This window comes from Hydractinia symbiolongicarpus, chromosome 2 (assembly GCF_029227915.1).
Source record: "Hydractinia symbiolongicarpus strain clone_291-10 chromosome 2, HSymV2.1, whole genome shotgun sequence".
NCBI lineage: Eukaryota > Metazoa > Cnidaria > Hydrozoa > Anthoathecata > Hydractiniidae > Hydractinia > Hydractinia symbiolongicarpus.
In genome coordinates, this window is record NC_079876.1 from 31490625 (window position 1) to 31517884 (window position 27260).

Sequence of the window (27260 nt, forward strand, 5' to 3'; positions counted from 1 at the left end):
TGACAACACTTTCGTGTATATTCTACTTGAAATCTAAAATCACATCTTTATATAAATACATCGTGATTTGAGCTAATTAAAACAACGGAAAATAGTCATTATAAAAGATCTCTCGGAGAGGGCATCTGCACTCCTCCTTTGAAATAAGCAAGATGTTTTGTCTCTTTTTCTAACACTGAACACTCGCCCTCAAAGAAATCCATTTTTCCAATGGGCGCCAAAGGTTTAGGCGTTAACAATTTTAATTTAACGCCAGCGGGCGTAATCGGTGGCAGGGTTTCTGATGCGTGCGAGCCGCATTTCGAGATAAAAAAAATTTCTTTTAAAAAAAATAAATAAATCAGATGCTTATAATAATCACAAAAAAAAGGTAAAAATAAACTATAAACCAGGTCTCCCAATTTGCTTAGAATACTAAAAAATTCGAGAAGCTGGGTACGGGGAGGATATAAACATATACAAGTGATACAAAATATACTTTTGAAATTGCTTACAAATATTTTAAACAGTATTTATAGGAAATATATAGCTTTTATTTTGCCCTGTCAAAACAAACAATCAGGGAACTTAGCCGTGCAGAAAAACATGAAAAAGACTGAAACTAAATAAAGTTTTGAGTTAAAAGTATTTTAAGCGTTAACACAAAATAAAGACGTCACGAAAATAATGTGTTGAAAAAATAGAATTTCACATATGGATTTATAACTTTTTTAAAAAAATAATTTGGTATATAAATTTCGATTCTTTTTCTTTCACCGATTACTCTAAATTATCAACGACAAACACGTCGAAATACTACGACCATACGTCGTCTCAACGGCATATTTGACGTCAAGCGTATATTTATTGTTATACGTATTTTTCCTCCGCAATGTTATTTTCTTGATTCAATAAGTCATTTTTAACAGCCGTTGTTGACTCACTACTATCTGAACTCAACGATGGAGTGTCTTGAAATTTAGTTAAGATCTCCTTCACAGATTTATTATTCAGAGAAGAAGTTCTGGACATGCGTACTTCTTCCGGTTTTGTGTCATCTTGCCGCCTGCTTAACAGTTTATCATTCAATGAACCAGGATGCGGAGGTTCTGGTAAAGACTGACTTTTACTTTTAATAAGATCCGCCGTCCAGCTTTTTTTGTCTAACGGCTTCTTAGGCTTCGGTAAAACAGCTGGAGGACTTCTAGTCGGTGAAGTTGGCACAGTAACTTCAAACTCTCTATCTTTTGATTCTTGTACATCTCGCAGCTGTTTGGATGCTGTGCCAACTTTTAACATTAATTGTTGGCTATCTTTCTCTGAGTCCGTTGAAGTTGTGGAGGAAAATCGATCCCGCTCTATCGCGGTTGATTGTTTATTTGCCGACAGGGAATCAGTTAAGCTAAAAGGCGTACTTCTTAGTCCCGTGGGAGAGAGTTCAGGCGATGACACTTGATTAGTTTGTACGCTAGTAATACTCGTGGTTGCTTTAATGTTAACTGTTTTTAAATGCTTACGAACTGGAACTCGTTCGATACCGTCTCTTTTAACCCACGGTGAAGGTTCAGCATCGGAACACGTGCTCGTATCGTCGGAACCAGGACTTATCGGAATTTCTTTAATCCCACCCTCCTGTCCCACATCCTCTGATTGTTTTTGTGCGCTGCCTAACGAGAAAGAATAAGTTGTGGTTTCTAACCGACTCGTTGATGTGTTCTTCTTCTTAGTGGACTGAAAACCACCGGCTCCTTCGGGCTTAATCTCAGTAACAGACTCAGTTCTGTGTTTTGGAAGAATATCTTGGCCGAACTTGCTCATCCATACATCATCGTCTTCATCGTTTGGAGATGAGGCATCTGGAAGATTAACTGGACTTGTTGACTCAAATTGAACACCATTTGCTGGCCACGAGCCTTGAGACGATAATCTAGAGTGTCCAGAGTCGTAATCAGTTGTTTCTGACCCCATGCTCATGCTTTTATTGTAAGAAAGTGTTTTCGGAAGGTCGGGAAGGTCGCTTAGTATATCTATAAAAAAAAAATAATGATAAAATATGTTAAACGATATTACTCCTGTTCTTACTTTTAGGTAAAAAATTTACGCTTCGACACTTGAAATGATACTTTTTACTTGGTTAATGAATCTAACACAGTGAATGGATAGTTCAAAGGGTATTCATGAGAATAAGAATGAACAGTCAATTTCGAAATTTAATCAACTTAACTAGCTGAATTGTGAACTACGCCTAAGCAAGAAGGGGTAAATCTTCTTGATATCACCCTAATACCATCGTTTTACCTGACCTACCGATTAGATCTCAAAGCAAAACATACTTAGCGCTGCGCAATCAGAGAGTCATAATGTCCACTGGAATGAGAAATACGAGCACGAACTCCCAATGGCTACGTTTGGTACAAATTCATTAGACAAAATCGTTAAATTACGATATTAAACACTGCTGCGTTTTCAGCGCTCAAAACCTTTATAAACTGGTTTTGCAGCTTTTAAATATTTCGCAATATTGAGCACTTTGATGCGTGCGCCTTAAACCGACGTGTTAAAAAATTGAAGTGAACTTTTGACCCTGGTGTTTTAGTCATTATAACAAACTTTATGATGCGACGTAATGATAGAATAACGTGTGACTACAAACGATGTAAACAGTACCTGATTCTCTGTCCGGATCCGTGTTGTCATAATCTTCCGTAAGAGCTTGTCCAGGAAGTTGACCAGGCGACATTTCTTCCGTCTATAACATGACAAAAAATGAGATACTACGATAAGTCTACGTCACGGTTTAAAATTTTTTTAGGAAATAAATAAAATTATTGCCATTGAAATGTGTTGCACTAAGTAACACTCTTCTAGGGTTTGTAACATATTCAAAGGGTCTACGAAACAGACTGTTGATGTTCGACTGATTTACATGAAAATCGATAAAGTGGTGAAAAGGTTTATCACCACTGAATTTATCACCCAGATGAAGAACATCAAACACACTAAAGAGAGCCTTCTAAACAATTCCTCTTTTAAAAGAAGATCTTTACAAGCGCATTTAAGTAAGCGCGTTACCACTAGAAAAGGTTGCAATATCCTTACTTTCTGTCGATCTTCATCCATTCGCTTTTGCGAGCTTTCCATCATAAACATCAGCTCTTGACTAAACTCTGTTCCGACACTTAGGTTGCTAAAACATTTATCAAAACGCAATTAAAAAGGTTCCTTATTAGTGGGGAACTACTCACAAAGTATTAGGAAATACAAAAAAACAACAACACAGGAGGAAACACAGTAATATGTACGTGCATGAAATGTGTGACATAACTTTCGAATTAAGCAGGCATGTCTTTGTTAACGAAACGCACCTGTCTTCACGAGCGTGATCGGCATTACTTCTTGGAGACTTCTCCGCAAGTTCTCTCATCTTTTTTTCTACAACACGAACACACAATCAGTAAAAGCCAGCAAAAAACAAGTTAAAGTCCAGCGATTCAAGCTTACTTTTCACTTTCGTTGATGATGGTGCTCTGTATTTCTCACCAATCAATGTCTACAAACACGTAAAACAACACTCTTTAGATGAAATATACAACAAAAATGTTTTACTACATTGTTTCTTTTACTAAATATTGCAGTGAAGGGGACGAGTAAGAAGGGTTTCTCCTATATATGTCCAATCTGAAGATAAAACAAATCACTGTAGTTTAAAAAAACATTTTTTAGAAACTTCGAATATTTTAGGTGCGCTGCTTACTACAGGGAATTATATCAACATCTCACGAATAGATGTGGCGTTTATTAGGAGGTATTTTTAAACGTAGGCTTTTATAAAAGCAGCGGTGATAAGTAAATCAAACAACTGGTTATGCTTTGGATATATGTATCAAAGTGTGGAACAGACATTACATCATATGGTATTTACGAAAAATTTAAATATTTCTCTCCAAAAGATGGATAATTATACAAGCGATTATAACAAAAACTTGACCAGGCTAAAAAATTATGAAAAATGAATTCTAGTTAATATACATACTTCTATGTCCAGTTCTCCGGTATCATCCACGCTGAATATCTAAAATAAAAATATCCATTCAGTTTCTCGATCAGCATACAAAACTATGCACAGATTTTTTGCAACTAATTAAATGAAATGGTCTTAAAAAGAACAACAAATTATATATGCAATAACCAACCTACAAGAAATTTGTTAAAATAAAAAAATCATTTTGTTTTTTGTGTGGTTAATAGCAATAATGAGCAGCCTCTATGATATGAGTAAGTTCAATCAAATGCTACCCTATCACAACAGATAGGTCTGAAATAAATTAAAATTGAGAAAGTAAACTAGTATTTTCCCGAAAAGAAAAGAACCTTAAAATTGTTCACACTAGAATGCTTTAACTACCTACATGGCTATTCAGAATGAGTAACTCGACAGCTTTCGTTTGATGTGACATGTCCATCACAGCTGCTAAAGAACTGGGATCACCCCTTAAAAAATTAAAAAAACATATAGATTATTTTGATGAAAATAATAAACACTAGAAGAAAATCAATGCTTTAAAAATTCTGAATCTGTTGAAGAGACACAGCATAAACATACTCAGGTCGCAGTAGAGTAGGACCAAACACAATTGCAAGATTTGCACACGACATTTGGTTCTCTTCGCAATTCTCAGCAACTCTAAAAAAAGAAAGAAAATATTTAATATATCTTAATATCTTTAATATCTTAAACCTTTTATATTTATTTCACAATGATACGCATTTCTCGTTATGGAATTTTATTTAATAAAAATTTAGCTCGAGCGGCGGCGCGAAGTTGAATAAATTCAGTTACTTTGTAATTTCTCACTACTGTCTGCTCATGCAAAAATCCACATACAAACGCCATTTTCGTACATATATGACAATATCAAAGCTAAAGATCGGCGAACAAAGACAAGCTCAACAAGTAAATATAACCCAAACACACTGAAGTGACTCGTTCAAATGTCAATGCCAATGTTCTTACGTAAGGTTGGGCTACACTGCAATTAAGAATCATTTATTCTACCTTTTTAAATGTCTTATAAGCTTAGCAGCTGTGTAAAAATTCGACGGCGGTAGTTGCTTTACAATTTCATGTAGTTGACGAATATTCTCTTCATATTGGGCTGCATCAGCACTATTCATGTGTTCAATCTCATTCGCACCTAACTTTAAATTCATCGAATCCTGTAAACGAATTAAACGTGGTAAAAATGATCACAACACGAAATTATAGCTGTTGCTGCAGAAAAAAAGGGGAAAAGAGAGGGGAAAGAGGGGAAAAGGGACTTGAAACATCTGAAGTACTGATAGGAAGCATAAATTAATTTGCTATTAACAGCAACAATCAAAATATCGGTTTATACAGAGATCGTATAATAAGAAATGTACGCCTAGAAGAAGATTAAGAGAAAAATATGATTTTTCATTTCATCAATTTATAGTAAAGCCTCCAAGTAACTGTTAGAATAAAGATTTATTGAGAATTAGTCAGAAAATAAAACAAAAGAAAGGATCCTCTATGTTCTTTTCCTGACTGTAACACTGCTTGCAATCTCCTCTTAAATTTGAAATCCACCCAAGACTTCGGGTGTTCTTTCGGATTATAAACAAGTTTTGAGTTTCTTTGAAATAATAAAAGTGGAAACCTTCTTACCTTCGCAACCTGAATAAAATTCTGATATTGCTTGAATGTCAATAATGGTTCAGGTAGCTAAAACGAAACAGATCATTAAAATTTGCTAAGGTTATTTAAAAAATTGGAAACATGCCACATAAATTGAAGACGAGTGTAATTCAGAAGTTCAAATATTTACCTGGCGTAGATATAACTTGAGTACAGATGCAACAAAGTGAGGAGGTGTCGTTGATAAATCCACCAAATCACCACCAGTTTCAAATTGCTGGAAAGAAGAAAACAAGAACGCTAGTATATTTACCTATTTTTATCATCATCATCATCATTCTCGGCTTAACGTCCGTTTTCCATTCTAGTATGGGTTGAACGGGGTATATTAATGACCCTCTTCCAATCCGATCTAGACTGTGTTAGATCTAAACTCAACTTCCTCTGTATCAAGTCTGTCCTTATTACCTCCTGCTAAGTCTTTCTCGGTCTGCCTCTGGGCTTTGCCCCAGGAACTATCAAGTCTCTACACTTTCTTACCCAATTATCCTCCTCCATACTTTCCAAGTGCCCCAGCCAATTTAATCTTCATATCTGCATAACATCTTCAATTCTACGGATACTTAGCCTGCTTCTTAGCTCATCTGAACTCTTTCTGTCTCTCAGACTGGCGTTACACATCCACCCAATCATTCTTATATCATTCCTTTATAAACGGTCAAAATCTTCCTGCTTCACTGCCCATGTCTGACTACCGTACAACATCACACTTCTTACACAGGCCTCATACAACCTACCTTTTACCTCAATTGACAAGACTCTGCTAGTGAACAAAGGAAGTAACACTCTGAATTTTTCCAAGCAGAACCTATCCTGCAAGTAACACTTCTTCCAACACCCCCTTCACTGCCCAACAATCACCTAAGTAACAGAAGTTCTCAACTATCTCTAACGAGCCACTGTTGTACATCATTAAAGCTGGAAATACTTCATTCCCTATAATCTCACCGTTGCAACGCTTGCATACAAACTGAATGTCAGCTCTTAACCTTCCACCAATACTACTGCACTTCTTATGTACCCAATGCTTGAAAGTCTGACAAAAAATTGAGTTACTACCAACCCCTTTCCTGCAAACTCCACAAGGCCACTTTTCAACTACAAGGTCACACTTGGCAATGCTACTAATCATGACTTCAGACTTTGCTGTGTCCACCCTTAGCCCTTTCTCTTCTAGTCCTTTCTTCCACTTCTCAAACTTTTAAACTAATTCCTCCATCGACTCTGCTATGAGAACCAAATCATCTGCATACAATAACTCCTATGGACAACCTGTTCTAAACTCCATCGACAGTGCTTCTAAGACTAGATCAAACAACAAAGGACTAAGTATAGAACCCTGATGTACATCAACATTTACACTAATTCATCACTAAGTGAATCGTTAATCCTGACACGACTTCTAGCATTGCTGTACATAGATTGAACAATCGTAACTAGCCACTCATCCACACCTAATTTTTTCGTAGCCCACCAAATAACTTTACGTGGCATAATATCAAAAGCTTTCTCTAAATCTACAAAGGCAAAATAGAGATTCTTTCTCTTTCCTAAATACCTTTCCTGAAGCTGTCTGAGTAAAAATATTGCATCTGTAGTGCCACGCCCTGGAACAAAACCAAATTGCATCTTATCTATATCAATTCTTTCTCTAAGTAAATTATCAATCACTCTTTCAATAACTTTCATTACTTGATCAACCAACTTCAAACCTCTATAGTTCTCTCTTTCTAATGCATCACCCTTGCCCTTGAAACAATTCACTATTACACTCGACTGCCACTCACTCGGAATAGTACCATCCTTTATAATCGGATTAGAAAGACTTGTAATCAGCTCAACTCCAATATAGCTAGATGCTTTTACCATCTCTGCAACAATACCAGATACTCCTGCAGCCTTGCCAATCTTTAATTTCCTAATAGACTCCACTACCCATTCTGTCTTGATCTGCATAGCTGGCCCTTTATATCCTATTTATTTCTATAAAGCATATCGTTTTACGATTTTACAGCAGAAAATAAAGGTTTTAAAACATGGGACATCTATATTATAATACCCGTATACGTCTGTCTGTCTGTCTGTCACGCAAAATGGTAGCTTAGATGTGCAATAGCGAGAAGCACGCAATGCGGTATAAAAAGGACGGGCGAACCCGTGGATTTTCCACGGGCTAACGACTAGTTATTATATATTAAAGTAGACATTAACTGGTTAAAAATTTTAGAGTTGTAATTCTCACACAAATAGCACTAATAAAGTACAGCCATTATTAAAACAAAATCTAGTGGTAAAGATTATTCTAGTGATCTAACACGAGAATAATTTAAACCAATCTATTTTTACATTCTAGTTGTTCTGTACCCAGATCTAAAACAAGTGTTTCTTAATAGGATATATACCCTGTATAAGAATGAACGTGATCTGAAAACTTAACTTCTATTATGAATTAATTTTGGAGAGTTTTGGAGAATATTTCTACTATCCAGGAGTGTTTTTAAGGTAGAAATGCTGCTCCATAAACCTTCCCAATGTATATGAAGTCCTTTTATAAAATGTTTTAATGCATATATCAGACAATAAAATTCATTCTAAATTTACCTGACATAATTTCTCGACTTTAGATTTCACACCAGAAACTCTGTATATTCCCTAAATAAAAGTTTTATTTATAAAATATCAAATTCAGAAAACCTGAAGTATACACGATTGGAAAAGTGCATATAACAATTAAGGAAGCTGGTGCTAGGAATTTTACACATACAAGTAGGCACTAGCGGTAAACAAATGATTTAGTTGAAGTAACCAACTCACTTTGTATCCTAAACCACACTCGTCAATAGCATCAATACATTTCTCAATAATATATGGAATATCTTTACGCCTTGTCGCAGCCAAATGTTGATGGAAATCAACACCAAAGGTCGTCATCTTTCTTGGAAGACGCTGGAATGTAATAGCAAATAGCATGTTTTTAGACGAACCATTACATCTTTATTTTACAGTATTCACTAAGAATATGTTTTGGGTAACGGAATAATATGAAGTACCTTATTACAGAAAATTACTGAATTTGAAAATTAACGTTACTGGTAATAACACGGTTCGGCATCTTTGCATTTTAAAAACATAAAATTCAAAAAAGATACACATCATGGGTGCATGAAAATAAGGCAATTTTGGAGAAGTGTAGTGAAAAACCAATTTTTGTTTTAAATTTTCTTTCTTTTTTTCTTCAAGCATAAAGATTAAATTCAACTATGACACCATTTCTACATGAACCATGAAGAAATGAACTAATAGAATGCTAAATAAACAAAATCTTTTCTTTTAAAATTCCCTATACCATGTTAAAAATATTTGAATCCTGTCATGATTTTTGCACAAAGTCAACGTTCATGACAGTCACAAAATGAATGTATCACTTAATTAAAACGTATATGAAATTAATGCGCCATAAAGTTAACGTGGTTACAAACAACAGTATTTCGTGCTTTGTTGATTCCATGTAGTAAGGTAAGTGATTTATACAATAAGGGCATCTCCATTAGGAATATTTCATGCAGAGCCGAATAACCAAAGACTCGCCATTCAAAAGGACAAAAAATTTCTGCCACCCATTTAAATTATTATAATCATTCCATTTGGAATATTAAGCCTGGCTAAGATGAGCCTATACAATTTTTTCTGGACAAAAATAGATTATACACAACTGACGCAATAGAAAACAGAGGGAAACAAGGACATACTGAAACCTACTTATTTTAACTCAAGGATGAAAAGTGGTAGGAGCAAAACATTTTACATATGGGTGTGTCAGCGTGAGGAATCACTCACCTTGTTTCCACATTTGATTGCTAGCTTTTCCAAACATTTTTTATGACATATAATTCCGCACTATAATATGAACAATATGAACAATTTCATGCTATACTTAATACAATTTCAAGCTATATTTTTACAAAGTCTACAGTGAATGATCGATAGGGATACAGCATAACAACTATGTTCACAGACTCATCAAAACACTACAACAAATAACTAGTCAACAGAAGGCCATATTCACAAGCAACTAAAATATTAATATACAACCTATCCAATTTAAAAAAGCAGTGCCAATAAAATTACAACATTTTTTGGCATTGTGTAGTTTCACACCTCTGTAAAAAACAATTTCTGGCACAAATGCAAAAATATGTGGTAAGAGAAATGTTTTTGCCAACATTTTTTTTGGTCTTACATAACTCACATAAGTGGTACTTTGACTTCCGTATGTTTGTAAAAACCAAAGAAAAGGAACATACCCTTTCACATTCAGCACCATTAAAATAAACATAACTATCACATTCTTTACATTTTGATGGTGAACGTAGTTTGCGAAACTTGTGCATTTTGGCCGCAGCAGATAATTTTTGATTTTTAAAAAGTCCTGGCATTTGCTCTAGAAGTAAAGAATACACATCTATATTTGCCTCTGAAAACAACACACAAAAATAAACCAATAATTTGTTTTCATTTCCCTGTAGATTTTTACAGTAGGGCAATTTTTTCCTGTTTACCTCAGTTTTAGTCAAACATATTCTTTCTAAATTATCTGAGATCTCACAAAACAAACAACTGAATATCTAAACTCTTTACAAAATATAAACAGAAAATAAACTACAAAACACAAACACACACGCACTTGAACTTTTCATTATGGCTTCTTTTAGTTCCCCATGATCATCATCCAAATAATTTTCATTTGCTGAGTATCCTGTTTTTAGAGCTTTTCGTGGAGATGATGGACTACCTTGAGGAGTGCCTGGTAGGGAACGGCTACTTACGCTGTCTGTGTCGTCAGTTGCTGATCCCTAAAAATAAAAATACAGTGCTAGATCTTTCGAATTCGTTCTGTTATGAGAAAACCCTGTGTCAAAACACTTTTGAAGATGAAAAAAGAGTTTTATATTTTACCTTATTCCTGGGTAAACTTCCCCAAGCTTGCTTCACCTTACGACCTCCTGGAGAAGGTGGTTTATCTGATTCTGCCGAGTTGATGCTTAAACGACGTGTGAGACCGACACTGTAATCCTCACTTGAAATGGACAAAAGATTGTTATCAGTCGCATGCCGTTGCTGCCTAAAAACATAAATAATTACACCAATAATTATATTAACTTAAAAACTTAAAAAGGATTTTCATTCAGAACTTCTTATAGCACAAAGAATAGTTTTTAGAAGTAGTTTACCAACCCGAATAACATAATTGACAAAAAAATTTAAAAATATAAAATAATAATAACATACATTCGCCGGTCAGCGCCTTCTCCTTTGTATTTATCAAACTGATATGTTGGTGACATAGCTTGATTACATGTAGATTGCTGCAAACGAACAAAATCTGCAAACTGCTGTCCTTCTTCATACAAATTACTACTTTCTACTAACGCTCTATATTGGATAGGTAATGGAGACAATAATTTGTTCATCATTTGAAAATATGCTACAGTGATTGATTTCATTGTTAAATCACATTGATAAACTAATTGTCGTAGCTCGAGTAGAAGTTCAGTTTTTGTTTTCTCGATTTCCTGTTGATGAGTGTTAGCTGCAACAACACAAGTTCTATATTGTTCTTCACTCTCTTCAGCACTTTTTATAAAATCTTCTTGACCTTTCTTTTTGCCAATGGAAAAACCTCCTTTCTCATCTTTACCTTCCGACTGCTGCTTGTTGAACTAAAATAAAGGTCATGATGATATACTGAGATGATGAAAATACTGTAATTTATCATAGCATATTAGGAAATAAGGGCAACCCAAGTGCATCTCAATTGCAAAATTTTCTTCTCTGTTCAACAAAGAGAACTAACTATTTTGGGCAAAAATAAAATTGGCAGATTTAGCAGCATTCTAGACTATATTAGTTAAATAACCTGTGAAAAAATGTTTAATGCAATGGCTTCACAAATCTTATTTAATAGGCATTATCTCATTGCATACAGCTAGAAATACTGATCAAGGGAATGTAAAGGGTGGTGTGCTTTGGAACATTGGCTTAGAAGATATTGGGATTTAAAGTTTGATGACATCATCATTCTGTCTGTTCTAAAAGGATGTAGGTTGACCTAGCTTCAGAAAATTTGTCCATTACGTCCCAGGTGGTCCCTAGTTACTGGTTTTAGGTTATTGGGTCGTAAACGTAAAAGTGCAATGTAATGGCTTTACTAATCTTGTTTGATGGTTTGACTTCAGTTTATTGCATTATTGTTGTGCCAGAACGTCAGGAAAATCAACAAGTGAGACATACAAAAATGAACACATCCATATTGCGTGTTAAAAACAAACACATGGATACACTTATCGTATCATTATGCGGTATAGATGAAAGAGAAAACAGATATGCAAGAATTATTTGATCAAACATTACCAAGGTGACCCATAAAGAGTTAAGATGAGAATCAGGCTAGGTGTCCGTAGCATTAAAGATGTCATCCAGGTAAGAGCATTGAGTTGATTGGGGCACTTGGAAAGTATGGAGGAGGATGATGGGGTAAGAAAGTGAAGACTTGATAGTTCCTTGGGCAAAGCCCAGAGGTAGACAGAAAAAGACTTGGCAGGAGGGAATAAGGACAGACTTGATGAGGAGTAGTTTGAGTTTAGAACTAACACAGTCTGGATCAGATTGAAAGAATGTTATTAATATAGCCCAACCTATGATAGGATAGAAAACAGATGTTAAGCCAAGAATGATGATGATGAGTGAAGTCTGGTTCTACAATTAAGTTCTGCAAATCTTTAAATACAGTCATAATACAGTCATGAATGTAAGAGTCATAACTCAGTGGTAAAAAATGAAGAATCCAATGTTTTACTTATAAACAATTTACATTCACATAATAATTTTATAACTGAAAAATAACATAAATTAACTATAAATATAACTATAGTAAGTTACTACATTAAACATTATACCTTTTCCAAGTCTTTTTGCTTTTGGATATACAATTTCTTTGCCACACGAAGATTTTCACGACTTTCAGTCTGAAAGTTACAAAAAGGTAAAGCAAAAAGTTTTGCAAAAACATGCTGCTTGGTAAGAAGAAACAACTTTTACCAATTTTTTGCACTCTGATTTCCAACTGGTCTTTATTCTAGATCGCTTTGCATCATGGTCTTTCTGTCGTTGCGTTAATTTCTAAAAGAACAAAAAAGAGAAGGCTAGGCTACAAAAAACTTTATATTATCAAAATTAAATAAACAACAACAACATCTGTCAAAGAAATGCAACTGGAAGAGGTGGGACTTGATAATTCTACATAAATTAAAACTCCAGGTAGTATTATTATTAAAAAATATTACTGACATAATTGGGCAGCATCGATATTCTCACATTTTGGTCACGTCATATTTTCTGGTATTTCCTGCTACCATAGCAGTGTTTTTGTAGCATAAAATACAAACCCGTAAAAAATAGTTTACAAGCAGAAAACTGGTGTGTACATAATTTCCATTTGAATTACATCCGTTTCATAAACAACTTGGTTTTTATAAAGAGATGGTTTCTACATCCTTTTTTAGTGTTCTATTTTGAGTCGTAAAACACAGTAAACACTTGTAAATGTGCAATGAACAATGGTCAATATCTTTCTGGAATTAATTGCTTAATCAGTTTTTATATGATTATTACTGTAACGCTGTGTTACCATGAAATCGAAAAGCTTGCGTTTGTTTTTCATATTGTTTAACTACAAAATTTTTGCTTAAAAATTGGAAGACAAAAATGCATATTACGTACAAATTTAAAATACAGTATACATACATCAACAATCTGCTGTAGTTGCGTTTGACAATTCCTGTGGTAATTATTTGCAAATTGTATATCGTTATCCAAGGCTGTAACATAGATAGATTGGAATGGAAGATAACTCTAAAATGTAAAATGTTTTTTTTATTGTAAGCTGTGGTAATCCCATTGTCAACATAATAATCGCTAAATCGTGTTATGTTTCAAACAAAAATTGAATATCACTATGTAGTAATCAAAACATTTTCATATTAATGAAATATATGCAAAAAAGAGGATTCTGATCTTTAAGGCAAGGGTTCACAACTGTAAACACTTTTTGTCATGTTTTTCCCCACTTGTAACCCTTGCCAGCATTCTGAATTTAGTTTTTACATTGTACTTAATGAGGTTTTTTAAATTATACATAATAAAGGTTTCAATAAATGCCCGAAAACAAGTCTTAAACAGCGCCATCTTTGTATACAGTTGTGAGACAAAAGTTTATATTAAATTATGGAAAGTTGAAGTTATTTCATCAAAGGGAATCATTCTAAAAAGTTTAGAGATGAATGATTGCAGGTTGGATACCATTATAAAGCTGTTGTTTTGGTGCAAATTTAAACTGAAAAACCTACCTCTTCTACAATACTATTTCTAGTTTGATGTGCCAACTTTGCTGTTTGACGGCTAAATTCCAATTCTAAAAATAAATATGCCTGTTATAACCACTGCCACAAAGCAAGGTATGAACATTGAAATATGTTACTATTGAAATAATATCAGCAGGCAGTGTTCACACGTACCTAAATGGGACCTTCTTTCAATATAATTTAGTATATCCTTTGCATATTTTGCCCAAACTTTTGTTCTCTAAAATAAACAAGAAACACTGTAAGTTTCTAATTAGAAAAACATAGTTACACAGGTATGCACTTTAAACATTTGCCTAGTTCTCCTGAATAACCAAACGTTTGTTAACATAGAGTTTGTAATAAAACTATTAATTTTTTGAAATATATGATTTGTACTGTCCCTAAATGTAGAGTGCAAGGTGGGCTCTAACTAAAACTTTTGATATAATTTTTGTTATAATTAACAATTAGAAAATACAAAGAAACATGGCTGTAAATAATTTTTTTATCAAAGAAATAAAGAAGGAATGTTAAAATTTTTTAGCAAATATGGTAATAAGAAAAAATGCCTAGTGTAGTTTATACTTGATTTGAACTTAGCCCAATGTTTATCATAAGCATGTTAATGATGCAGATAAGAAAAATGTTTTATACAATTTCGAAACTTTTTTGGAAATAAGAGCCTTTAGAAATCCAGATTTAACTCTCAAAATACAAGATGATGTAGAGAAGATAACATTGAACAAAATAATATGGATTCACGCATGCTATAAATAGCATGTGTGATTCCATAATAATGAATTTGCACGAACGATATGATTTGATTTTTTAAGTCACCTTATATATATAAACAATACACATTGCTTAGTCTTAGGAAGTAACCTACAGCAAATATATACTGCAGAATTACATTAAAACATTAAACGAAGAGAGAGGCTGCATCTTACCACGTTGATGGTCTACTCTTTTGTTTTTGGGGGCAATCCGCCCCTAACCTGCCCTTAGACTATCTTTTCAGTGGGGGTCATCTTTTCTCCATAAAGATTGTAAAACCAGAGGTCATTTTTCAGACATGTTTTTAACAAATAAAAACATTTTTATGCAGTAAAGAATTTAAAAATAATATACTTTCTATGAATACATGTAAACAAAAATAATATTAGAATTATACTCAAAAATAATTATGGAAGTTGTAAAACCACAAGAAGAAACAAACCAAGCTCAATGTTTAAATAGTTCAGTAAAGATTAAAAAGAAGATAAATAGTTTTGTAGGTGAACAATTTTTCAGGAGCATGTAATTTTTGGGTGTGCCATAGTTTGCAGGCCTGGATAGTGCGTGTGTTGACACAAGCGATGCCACGCGTCTCAGGAAACTTTCTGTATTGCTGCAAATATAATAGTGGATTCTTATATATGTCTCCCAGCTCTGGGGACCTCTTTCCAAATCCAGCTAACAGCCAGGCAGTGTGTTAGGGAGGTACAAAGTAGCTCTACTTGAATTTGATTACATTGGCTTATCATGTAACTAATACATCTGGATAGGATTTAAACATTCTATAACATACTTGCAAAGCTATGTCAACACTTCCTTCTATGCTTTTTAATGTCCTGTCCAGTTCATCAGTTCTTTCAGAAGCAGTGTCTAAAGTAAAAAGATTATAATATTTTTACTAAAATTATTTTTAGGTTACATTGGAGCATAATTTTAATATAATAACTCGCTATTTAGCCAGTGTAAAGACCCACAACACGTTTACTCCTTTTATCCTATAAATTAAAAACCAAAGTTTATAGCAATTGAATAACTAGTTAAACTAAAGCGAGTGCAAAACGAATCAGTGGTTCTTGTTTTCAATTTTTTGAAGAAACAGTTTTTTTAAAATTTATTATATCCTAATTTGTTTTAATTTTGTTGCTATGAAATTACTCATTGTTTACGGATTGCAGAAATGTTCCCTTAATTAAAAAAATACCTCTTTTAGGGTTTGATTCTTTAGGAGGCGGTGTGACATTTTCGTCACTTTCTAAAGATGCTGTATCTCTTGCTCGTTGCAAGTCATATGAACCTTGCAAACGATCTAGGCTATCTTCGCTTTCATTAAATTTTTCAGCTTCGTCATAATCATCCTGCGAAAAGAATTTAGAATCATATTCTTCTTCTCCATCCATATCATGGTCTGCATTATGATCATCATCCTAATGAAGATATTAATTAAAACAAAGCTTTTATCACACAACAAAGCTTACTAAAGTTTAGTCCTGAAAACAAGTTTTTAAATCAAGGGTTAAAAAATCTTGTGCTACCAACTTGTATATCTTTGCTATCCATACCCTATTCAGCCCTTGAAATTAATTTTTTTTACGTCGGCAATAAAACTGCCGACGTGAGATACATTTCAACTGATTTGCGTCGGCAATTTTTTTTTAGTGAAATTTTTCAACTGGCAATAACTTTCGTCATTCACGTTTTATTAGCGATAGACCTCTCATAATTTCGATGCATTGATCTCCTAAGACGGTAAAAAATGGTGGATGCTGGATGGTGAACTTTGTTAGTTTAAAAGTCCACTGTGAACTGGCTTTTTATGTTTCGAGTTTAATTCATTAGGTTAGGGCATCATTAGTTTGTATATCGCAGAAGTCGCTGGTGACATGAATCAAAAATTCTTGTCACCGGCACAGTTTAACATGAAGCAAAACTGTGCAGGAGACTCAATTTAGAGTCTTCGCAGAACATCTTTTTCTCACAAAACCGAGGGCAGGGCTGACTTATTGCCTGCTGTGTCGTGTGGGAGAAAGAACTTGTGGATTTCTTTTTGATATGATACACAATTTTTTCGATTATTATTACTAAACACATTTGATTTCTCTTTCCCCTTTTAAAAGGATTTTTTAAACTTTATTCAATAATTTTTTTTCTTCGGTATTACATCACGAGAACATTCGTCCGAAAGCTGTATTAAGGTACACGACACCTAACCTCTCCCATTTTCTGGTTATATTTAACTTGCATGGGTGCGCACTCTTCTCGCAGTATTCTCTGTGACGATGAAGGTCGAACCGACTTGTGGCATGGTTCCAAATGGTCTTCCGTCTTTCGTTCGAGTCTCAGTGCAATACACCAGCCGAGCATCAGAGTGTCAAAATGAAGGAAAGGGGCCGCAACTTAAATGTTCTCTATACCGTACGTTCTTCATAATAACACCAACCATTTTTAATTTTGGCTCATAAGCTTTTTCATTTTGGTGACACTTTAGTTCAGCCTAATGGCCTAACTTACTGAAAATCAAATTTAATTATTTTGTAGTCGCATTGAGTAAAAGAAGCTCAAGCAAAACCAAAATTATTGTTATTTAAAAAATTTTGCAACAAAATTAAATGCTGACGCAACAGCGGTATCTTCGTATTTTACATCGGTGATTACGTCGGCAGTGCTGAATGCCAACGCTAATTTTAAGGACTGCCTATTATATATTTTTAGACCCAAACATTTTGTATAATATATTTCTGGACAAACCTTTTCTACCCTGTTTTAGATTTCTTTCAGTAATGTTAATTTCGGACAGAAGAAAATACACTTTATTTGTTTAAGCATCAAGCATGGAAGAGATAAATCATCAAGGGGCTTGTTGCGATTGATGTTTATCAAATATGTTAATTTAACCTTTCCTTGTTTTCCATATTCATATTGTATCCATAAGAGATTTTGGAAACATATATTTTCGGAATAAAAATTTTCTATGTTAAAATTTTCAGTTTAGTCTAAAATTCGGTTAAATAATGTAATTAGCACAACTAATTTTGTTGATATTGCGATTTATGTTAATTCTGTTGTTATCTTTCAGTAACCAATACAATAGTATTAGAGACTGGTGAAGCATTCAAGTTACCTTATTAAGGTAAGAATCATTTAACAATGGTAGCAGAGTTAAAAGGTACAGATCAACTGGCCTGGTATTTATGATCATTGTGCGGGTGACATTTGAGTTGAGAGAAAGCAATTGAGGGCACACACCCGGATGTGTTCCTTGAGGTAAGAGAGATAACTTTCCCTTTTGTTGGCTATTTGTTGACACGTATGTGTGCAAACTAATTGGTGAAGTGGTTTGTGAACAATGGCAACAACAACATTGAAGGCTCCACCAGCGTATAAAGAGGATGATGACTATAGCAGTTGGAAGAACGATTTGGAGATCTGGCAGATGTTTACAGAACTACCAAAGAAAAAGCAAGGTGCAGTTGTATACCTGTCACTGACTGGTTGGGCACGGGAGGCAGTACGCGACCTGACACCTGCAGAAATTGGATCAGATGATAGTTTGGGCAAGATTATTAGAGTATAAGAGTATAAGAATATGAAGGACACAATCATGAAGATATTTGGAGAACTGAACACAGCAGAAGACGCTGCACATTTGGGAGCTCTTCCTGTGAAACAGGAATGCTTTTATGGAAATCTTCATGCTGATACCAAGGACAGCTTGTCAAGGAATATACGTTCAAGAATGAATCCGGTTGATAAGGATGGGAAACTCATGAGGTGCCATGAATGTGAATCAACAAGACATTTTGCTAACAAATGTCCTCATAGAAATCAAGAGCAAAAAGGTTTCAGATCACGGAACAATAGACCTACAGAAAAGAAACAAGATGTAAATGAGATCCATATCACCCTTTTTGCAGCCTCTCCAGACCAAAGGCAATATTGTCTTGTTGGAGAATCCTTTGGTAGAGGTGTCTTGGATTGTGGCTGTACAAAGACAGTGGCTGGGGAGAAATGGATTGATGAATATCTTGCGACTCTCTCTGAATCAGATAAAAATGCTGTAGTTTCAAATAGTACTGATTCTATATATAGATTTGGTGATGGAAAGGAAGTGAAAGCTACAAGAAATCTAATAATATCTCTAGGTGGCAACAAGTATAAATTGTCTGTTGACATGGTAGAGATTGAAATACCACTACTGATTAGTCGTAATACCATGAAGTCTCTCAGTATGAAATTAGATTTTACCAGTGACTTGGCCCTTATTGGGAAGGAAAGAATTGACTTAATATGTACCACAACAGGACACTATTGTCTTCCACTAACACATTGTGATCTTGATGCTCAAAAAGGAACAAAAATCATTCTACATGGAGAAAATTTGAAAAATATTAGTAAGACAGAGAAAATGAAGAAAGCTATGAAACTGCACCGCCAATTCGCTCATGCTGGCAAAGATAAGCTACTCAAACTTGTAAAGGATAGTAATTTGTATGACAAGGAATTTTTGTCATGCATCGAAAAATGTTGCAATGATTGTGAAATATGTCACAAATATAAAAGGCCATACAGTAGACTAGTTGTGGGTATACCTCTGGAAAACACTTTTAATCAAGTAATATGTATTAGGTTTAACAAGAAATGAATGAAAAGCTCAATATTGAGACAAAAACAACAAAGCTACAGCCCAAACCAATTGGTATTTCGCCATAATGTGAACACACCCACTATTCTGACAGATCATTTACCAGCATTGGAGCCAACTACGTCAAGTGAAATAGTGAGAAAATATCTATCTGCTCTGCATAAGGCAAGGGAGAATTTCATTAAAGCAGAATACAGTGAGAGAATTAAAAGAGCGCTTAGACATAATGTTAGAACATATTCTGATGAGAGGTATTTGAATGGGGAAAAAGTCTTCTACAAGCACAAAAAAACCAAGGGTTGGAAAGGTCCAGGTGTGGTTTTGGGACAAGATGGTCAAATGGTGCTTGTCAGGCATGGTGGTAACTTTTACCGAGTGCATCCATGTCAGTTGATGAAACATAGCCAAAATTATAAAGTTTGTGAATTCATGTCAGGTCATGTCAAGAGGAAGGAAGGCTATTTGAATAAGTTGTATGATATGAACGATAGTGTCAATGATTGTGATAATGATGATGATGGTGATTGTGATGGTGATGATTATGATAATGACGATAATGATTATGACACGGCTGATAAGAATGTGATAGATGTTTATGATGATTCTGAAGATGTAGAGCAATATCATCAAGAACAAGCTAGAAATGTAGACGAAAATGACCAAGAAGATTCTGGCACAAGTGAAAATGAAGTTGAGGAAAACAGGGATACTCATAACAATAATAAAATTGAAGAAGACGAAGGTGGTGGTTGTACAAGTGACATTTTCAGAAGACCATCTACAGAATCCAAGAAAGTTGAATCGAAACCAAAAGCAAAATCATACATCAAATACAATCTAAATGGAAGATGGTATCGTGCAAGAGTTCTCTCAGCACAACCCAAAAGAAGTGGCACTTATAAAAATTGGGTTAATGTGTCTAATGATGGTGATAGAAAGCCAAAAAGCATCAATTGGAATGATGTGACCAAATGTGTCAAGCTGGAAAATCCGGAATTCCCCGTCTATATGTGTGATGTCGATATGTTTTCACAGGAAGTAGTTGATGCAAAGGAGGGAGAATTGCAGAATTTAAAAGAAAATGATGTCTTCGAAGAAGTTCCAGATACTGGTCAAACAACTGTATCAAGCAAATGGGTCATAACTGAGAAATTTAAAGGTGAAAAAAGGGTTGTGAAAGATAGATTGGTGGCTAGAGGCTTTGAGGAAAATTCACATTCGTTGAGAACAGATTCTCTAACTTGTGGCAAACAAAGTCTTCGACTTGCTATGGCTATCATAGTTAGCAATGATTGGCAGATCAATTCACTTGATATCACTGCAGCTTTTCTTTAGGGAGATGGTATTGAAAGAGAACTGTTTCTACAACCACCAAAAGACACATTGTCATTGGGAACAGTGTGGAAACTAAAGAGATGTTTGTATGGGTTAAACGATGCATCTAGAGCATGGTACAAACGAGTGAGAAGTGAAATGTTGAAACTTGGTGGTGAAATGTGTACCTACGACCCTGCTGTGTTTTACTGGTATAGAGGCAAGCAAATCACTGGAATTCTTGTTTGCAATGTTGATGACTTTGTGTATGGTGGTAGTCCAGCTTTTCACAAAGATGTTATTGCTAAACTTTTCGAAATGTTCAAAATCAGTACACAATCGAGCTCAACCTTCAAGTATCTAGGTTTAGATGTGGATCAATTTAAAAGCAAAATTAAGATTAATCAAGTGAGCTATATAGAGTCTTTGATAACTGTTAATATTGAAAATGATGTTAACAATGAACGAAAATTGACTAGCAAGGAAAAGACCATGCTGAGATCGTTGAGTGGGCAAATTGCTTGGGTGGCAGGACAAACCCGCCCTGATGTGGCTTATGATAGTTGCCAAACGTCTAATTATGGCAAGGAACCTACAGTTCAAAATTTGAAAGATGCCAACAAGATTATTCGAAAAATTAAGAGCAAGCATGTTGCAATAACCATTGCCAAAATTGCAAATATGAAAAATTGTGAAATTATTTGCTACACATATGCAACTCATGCCAGTTTGAAGTGTGGATCATCACAAGGTGCATTCATCATATTTGTGAAACACCTAAGCGAAATTATACCAATCTGCTGGTAATCAAAGAAACTACAAAGGGTAACCAAAAGCCCAATTGCTTCGGAAACTCTTGCTCTGAGTGAAGGGGCTGATGCTAGTTTTTATTTGGCCAATGTCATACAGCAAATCTGCAAGTTGAAGAAGGTTCCAAAGATCACTTGTATTATCGACAACAAGTCATTATTTGAAACCTTGAAAACGACAAATGTCACAAAGGATTTGAGACTGCGAGTTCATATAGCTAGATTGAGGCAGATGGTGGAACAAGATGAGATTACTGTCAACTGGGTTGAAGGAAAACACCAATTAGCTGACTGCTTGACAAAACATGGAGCGTCTCCAAACAAGTTGCTTGAGGTTTTGGAGACATCAAAAATATCTCTACAATAATTAATTGTAGTGATTACCGTTGTGTTTTTTTTTTTTGATGATTTTAATTTGTTTGTCATGTTGATTGTGACAAACAGTTGTAGCATGCAATTTGATATTCTATTTGTGTTGGCTTTAAAATTGTGTTACTGGTGGCAATATTGATATTGCGATTTGTGTTAATTCTGTTGTTATCTTTCAGTAACCAATACAATAGTATTAGAGACTGGTGAAGCCTTCAAGTTACCTCATCAAGGTAAGAATCATTTAACAAATGTAAATATATGTATCGATATGTTTAAGAGGAAAAAACTCCTGTGCTCTGAACATTTTTTATGGAACTATAAAAAACTACCTTAGCAAATCTTCTTTTTTTACAGTAATTTTACACAACAACAAAAAACTTACTTGATCAAGAACAGCATTAGCTGAATTTGAATCACCAACAAGAAAATCAGAAACACTAGATAAAAATGACAAAAGAATATAGGTTACAAAATTAGTCTAGAACTCTCAGGACCAGTCAGGAGATGTGTCCATTGCAAGCACACACCCACATACATTCAACTAATTTTACACAAAAATTTATCCCTAACGTAAGACTAGCTTATTAAAGAATATTTCAGAACAAAAAAGAAAATAAAGATTTTAGTATTAAACTGACTTTTCTTAATTAAAACTATAAAAATAATACGCAAATAAAAAATTACCTCAAAAGCGTGAACCCAGTGTGAATTGACTGAATGTATAAAGAACTTTACAAAAAAATATATAAACTCTCTCAAACTCCTTTTCTTTTTGCTTTTCAAATTTTACCGTACTATAAGATCGTACCACATTATCTTATATCTAAATATATTGTATTAGGACTTGTTTACTTGAATACCCAAAACGCCATGAAGTGCAATGCTTATTACTTTTTTATTTTATAATTGTTTTTATTTTTGTTGCTATATATTTTATTTTCCTTCTTCCGTGTGTGATCACACAAGTCTTATGGACTTCCTGTGTGGGATCTTATCAGCAAATTGCCAACAACGAATAATTACTGTAGAGAGCATATACTTTGAAAATATAAGCTCTCTACAGTAGCTTTCTCTATAATTTTATTAAATTGTTTTCTAAAAGATATAACATAGGTTTATTGAAAACAGCAGAAAAAGACCATAAAATTTTCAACTTTTGACAAGGTTATGTGACAAGAGTAATTTAAGTGTGCAATTTGGTGCTCGCTGGGGCAGATTTTCAACAATATTTTACACATAAAATTAATGTTCCTACCTACTACTGAATGAAAGAGCAAGCTGATCAATAGCTGCATAGAAGTCTGTTGGTCCTTCTTCGCCCTCGGCATAATCATACTTTTTGATCTTATTTATTATATTAGCAGCTGCAACTAGAATGTCAGGTGAGTGAAGTGGAGGATATTTGGAAAGTACACCTTTCAGGATAGTAAGCACATCACCAAGGCGGCTCTGCGCCATAGATTGACATTCAACATCATTATACACACCATCTGCAAAATGTAAAAAAACAATTTGCAAGTATATACATCAAAATTCAACATAATATATCAAAATCTTAAACAAGCAAGTTCTTTCTAGGCTACGTTTCTACAGCTCAGTTGTCATTGACGAGTAATGTTTATAATCATCTTTGGCTATTAACTAGCTGAGGAGATAGAGGATCGAAATCAACCAATCAGATTAAAGCAATTAAACTGACTAACTTTTTTATAGACCTACATGGAAGCAATAGATTGATTTCCTTTAATAAAAAGTTTGCTTTAAAACTTTCTTGCTATTATGATCTGATTGGTTGATCTCAAATCTCTAATTATCTCCTCAACTTATTAATGACAGCTGTAGCTGTCGAAACCTAGCCTTGTTCATGACATGATAAAATCTATATTATTCAATGACAATGATTTAACAAATAAGTAGTAAAATTTCTAAAATATGTATCTGTCTTTAACATCCACTGAAAGAAACCTCAAATAGTAGCTGAGTAAATAAAATATTTCTACCACAGAGGACTTGCCACTGTTTGAGTTTACAAAACATATCAGATTTTTGTATTTTTTAGTTGCAAAATCAGGAAGATATGGGTTAAAATGACCTATATATTATTTAAACTCATGCAGATTTTTTAGAAGCAAAAGATCTAAGAGGCACTGAAATTAAATTTAGCTATGTGAATATCCATTGTTCTAACAGCAAATCATATACAATCTCTAAAATTACTGCCCAACTAAAAATGACCTCAGGTAGGTGCATAAATTAGTGGTTATAGCTCTCATACTCTGTGCAGAAGACTGAGGTTCGATTCCTCTTGATGGCGATTCAATATGGGCGAGTAAATGTTCCCATAGCCCCGTTTAACGCAAGCCATGTGAGGGAAATTGGGAGGCATCCCTTAAGATTGTGTTTATATTGCAGTGTGTGTATAGTTTTATTTCTGTTGTTTGTTCATAGCCTTAAGTTTTATATTAAATGTTTCACGTCATTAACTTTATGTTACATGTTAGTATTTTAATTTATGTTATTGCTGTCCTGTTCCTCTGTTCTTATGTCTATTAACAACCCATTGTGTTATTCGTAAAGTTCTTTTGTTTTTTGTATCTATCTATCTATCTATCTATCTAGGTAGGTAGGCCAATATCACCTTACTGACCAAACTTGTAATCTTTGGGATGTAAAGTAGATAGATGTGCATATCTTACATGGCTACCTAGCCTCACAAATATCAAGGGATATACTGTCTATTATTTCCAGAAGGAGCAGGGCAGAGTCCTAGAGTAAATGCTCATTTTGATATTATTAGTTATTCATTATGAGCCAATAACCATAACATAAAAATCAACCAACAAGCCCTAAGTTCGGTCTCCATCCTTGTCCATTGATTTACCCCCCATTTTTTGCACTCTAAGTTGGAAAGTTCACCCATTGGCTAGGTTGGCTATGTTGGTTACTTTGGCTGACTTAGATATAGGGGAAATTGTTGGCTCATTGGGTCTTTCGCAGATTTTGGTTAATGTTATTGCAATGTTATTCAAAAGTTGTTTCAGATTTTTTATCTATTTCCAACTAGTTTTCATAAATTTCATCTCTTATAGCAGCTAAACTCTTAGTTCACAAAAGAAAAACATTTGCGCTTTACGATCGATCTTACTGTTTTCGGGAATATGCTAGCTAAGCGATTTTTCCCAAAATTGTGAAAACTGTAAAAGTTTTTTTGCAAACACTTTCTTCCTTTAAAGTATTAGTTACTGTATGTGTTTATAGTGCCATCGGCACTCAATAAGTGAGATAGATAGATAGATAGATAGATAGATAGATAGATAGATAGATAGATAGATGTGCATATTTTACATGGCTAGCCTCACAAATATCCAGGGATATACCCTGTCTATTATTTCCAGGAGGGGCCATGGCTTAGATGGAGAGTCCTAGAGTATTTAATGCTCATTTTGAGCGACACAGACCCAGTTAGGGCCCGCGCTCTACTAGACAACTCCCGGCAACATCCAACGGCCCACACAGTGTGCCATCTTCCCAATTTCCCTCACATGGCTTGGGTTAACCCAGGGCTATGGTAACATTTACTCGCCCATGTTGATTCGCCGTCAAGAGAATTCGAACCCCGGTCTCCCGCACAGAGTACGAGAGCTATAACCACTAATCTATGGCCATAAAGTTGTGAGTGAGTTGAAACTTATCACTGAACTTTCAACCAATCACAAGCAAAACGAAGAAAATACACATTTAAAAGATGCTATGATGCTAGATAGTTAGCTTCACTGCAAGGAGAATTCCAGATAAGTAGCTATAGCTAGCTAGCTAGATTTATTCCCCTTTCTTCGTTAAGATTGCATCAATTTATATTTAGCTACTAGGTTTAGAAATTATTTTAGTTGCCCTTAGATCTAGTAACTGGTAAGTGGAAAGCATTAAAAAGCACTTGTCAAGCAAACTTAGTTGACTCCTCACATTAAGAATAAATTTAGCGTATTACTGTTGACATTGGAACTTGCGGATGTAAGGTGCGGACCAGACTCCGCCCACCAATCTAAATATCTTACTATTCTAGTCGTTATGTTTGACCTGGTCATGAAATTAATTCCACCTTAGGGAGCTATGTTAGTCTGGTCCTTGTTTTATCACAAGCATATTTACCTTCCAAATTCAAAATGGAGGCTTATAAATCAATGATCTTACCAACACAACTTTCTTTAAAAGTGTTTCTCAGGTTGTTTAAAGCATCTGAAAAACTTCTAACATGTCGAGTAAGGGCGATAATATCCTCCTGATCAACCATTGGCGGATCTGCAATTTCACTTGTATTTATAACAGAAAAATTCGGTAAAATTAAACTACTTAAATCCGGCCCACAGCCAAAAATTCCTTCGTAGACACTGTATCTATGACGAATGCGCTGTATCTCTTTAACTTCATTATCTACACATATTTTCTGATGATCTCTACTGTTGCTATTGGCACTGGAATGAAATATATGGTGATCCGTTTGACTTATTCGCCTATCTGAGTCTAAGCCCAGTCCATATTTTTCGCGTAACAATCGTATCTCATCTGCACTCTCCGCGCTTACATGATGACTCTCGTCCGTTTCCTACAGCGAAAATTGTTTTAATTAGTGACGACATGAAAACAATAGAACAGTGTCGCTCATGGAGAGATACTCAGTTATTAATAACAAAAGATGTAACTTGTTGAATTCTAAAGCGTGATTGAATAAACTTTGCATAAGTGGAAGAAAAAACAAAGAAAACCCTTACTTTAAACAAATCGGAATACGGCTCGTCCTTTGTACTGCTGCTCATAGATTTGCGTTTTATAAAACCCGGTATCATAGATCTTATCATTTCGATAATTATATTTTTTCTTTTCTTTCAGTTTAATAGCTTTACATAGCTCGTTTCACGAAACTTTAATTTCAGATAAAAACATATAGCCATATTTCTTTCTTTTTACTTGCATATTTGTTTAAGTTTTTTTTGCAATGTTTTGAAGTAAACCCAGAGCAAATAAAACCGGGGGTGTACTTTACAGTTTAAAGACTAAAAAACAACTACACACAAATACTGGTTATTCGTTTTGTTATTAAAATCTCAGGAATATTGTTTTAAAAAGCTGAGGAAGGAAAGGTATATAAATCTTTAGAAAAAACTTCGTCTTCAAGAATTAAGAAAAGCAAAAAATATGGCATAAAACACCCGCATTATAAACGTTTGTTTGCTTGTGAGCTAATACTGACAGGCAGT

The 27260-nt window shown here is 34.5% G+C and overlaps 1 protein-coding gene across 1 annotated transcript; it reads right to left on the reverse strand.

The window, feature by feature from the left end:
- Positions 1-27157, reverse strand: LOC130630670 (rho GTPase-activating protein 45-like). The gene is made up of 29 exons (XM_057444245.1): positions 26775-27157; positions 26197-26608; positions 23261-23495; positions 22388-22442; positions 16073-16295; positions 15665-15741; positions 14269-14335; positions 14101-14165; positions 13499-13606; positions 12794-12874; positions 12652-12720; positions 10985-11415; positions 10652-10817; positions 10380-10548; positions 10000-10136; positions 9533-9592; positions 8510-8641; positions 8297-8347; positions 5826-5912; positions 5666-5722; positions 5036-5196; positions 4583-4663; positions 4389-4470; positions 4013-4051; positions 3481-3529; positions 3345-3411; positions 3079-3166; positions 2647-2728; positions 1-2006 (listed from the first exon to the last, which is right to left on the reverse strand). Exons 1-29 carry the CDS (start codon positions 26859-26861, stop codon positions 850-852), a joined length of 4575 nt encoding a protein of 1524 aa, XP_057300228.1. The 5' UTR covers positions 26862-27157; the 3' UTR covers positions 1-849.
- Between the last annotated feature and the right edge of the window lie 103 nt (positions 27158-27260).

Coding starts and splice junctions, on each gene's coding strand:
- LOC130630670 (XM_057444245.1), bottom strand. CDS start 26,861: ATGATAAGATCTATGATACCGGGTTTTATAAAACGCAAATCTATGAGC. Junction 14,336..15,664: donor GTGTTGACATAGCTTTGCAA/GTATGTTATAGA, acceptor TGTTTATTTTAG/AGAACAAAAGTTTGGGCAAA. Junction 2,729..3,078: donor TGGATGAAGATCGACAGAAA/GTAAGGATATTG, acceptor GTCATGTTATAG/ACGGAAGAAATGTCGCCTGG.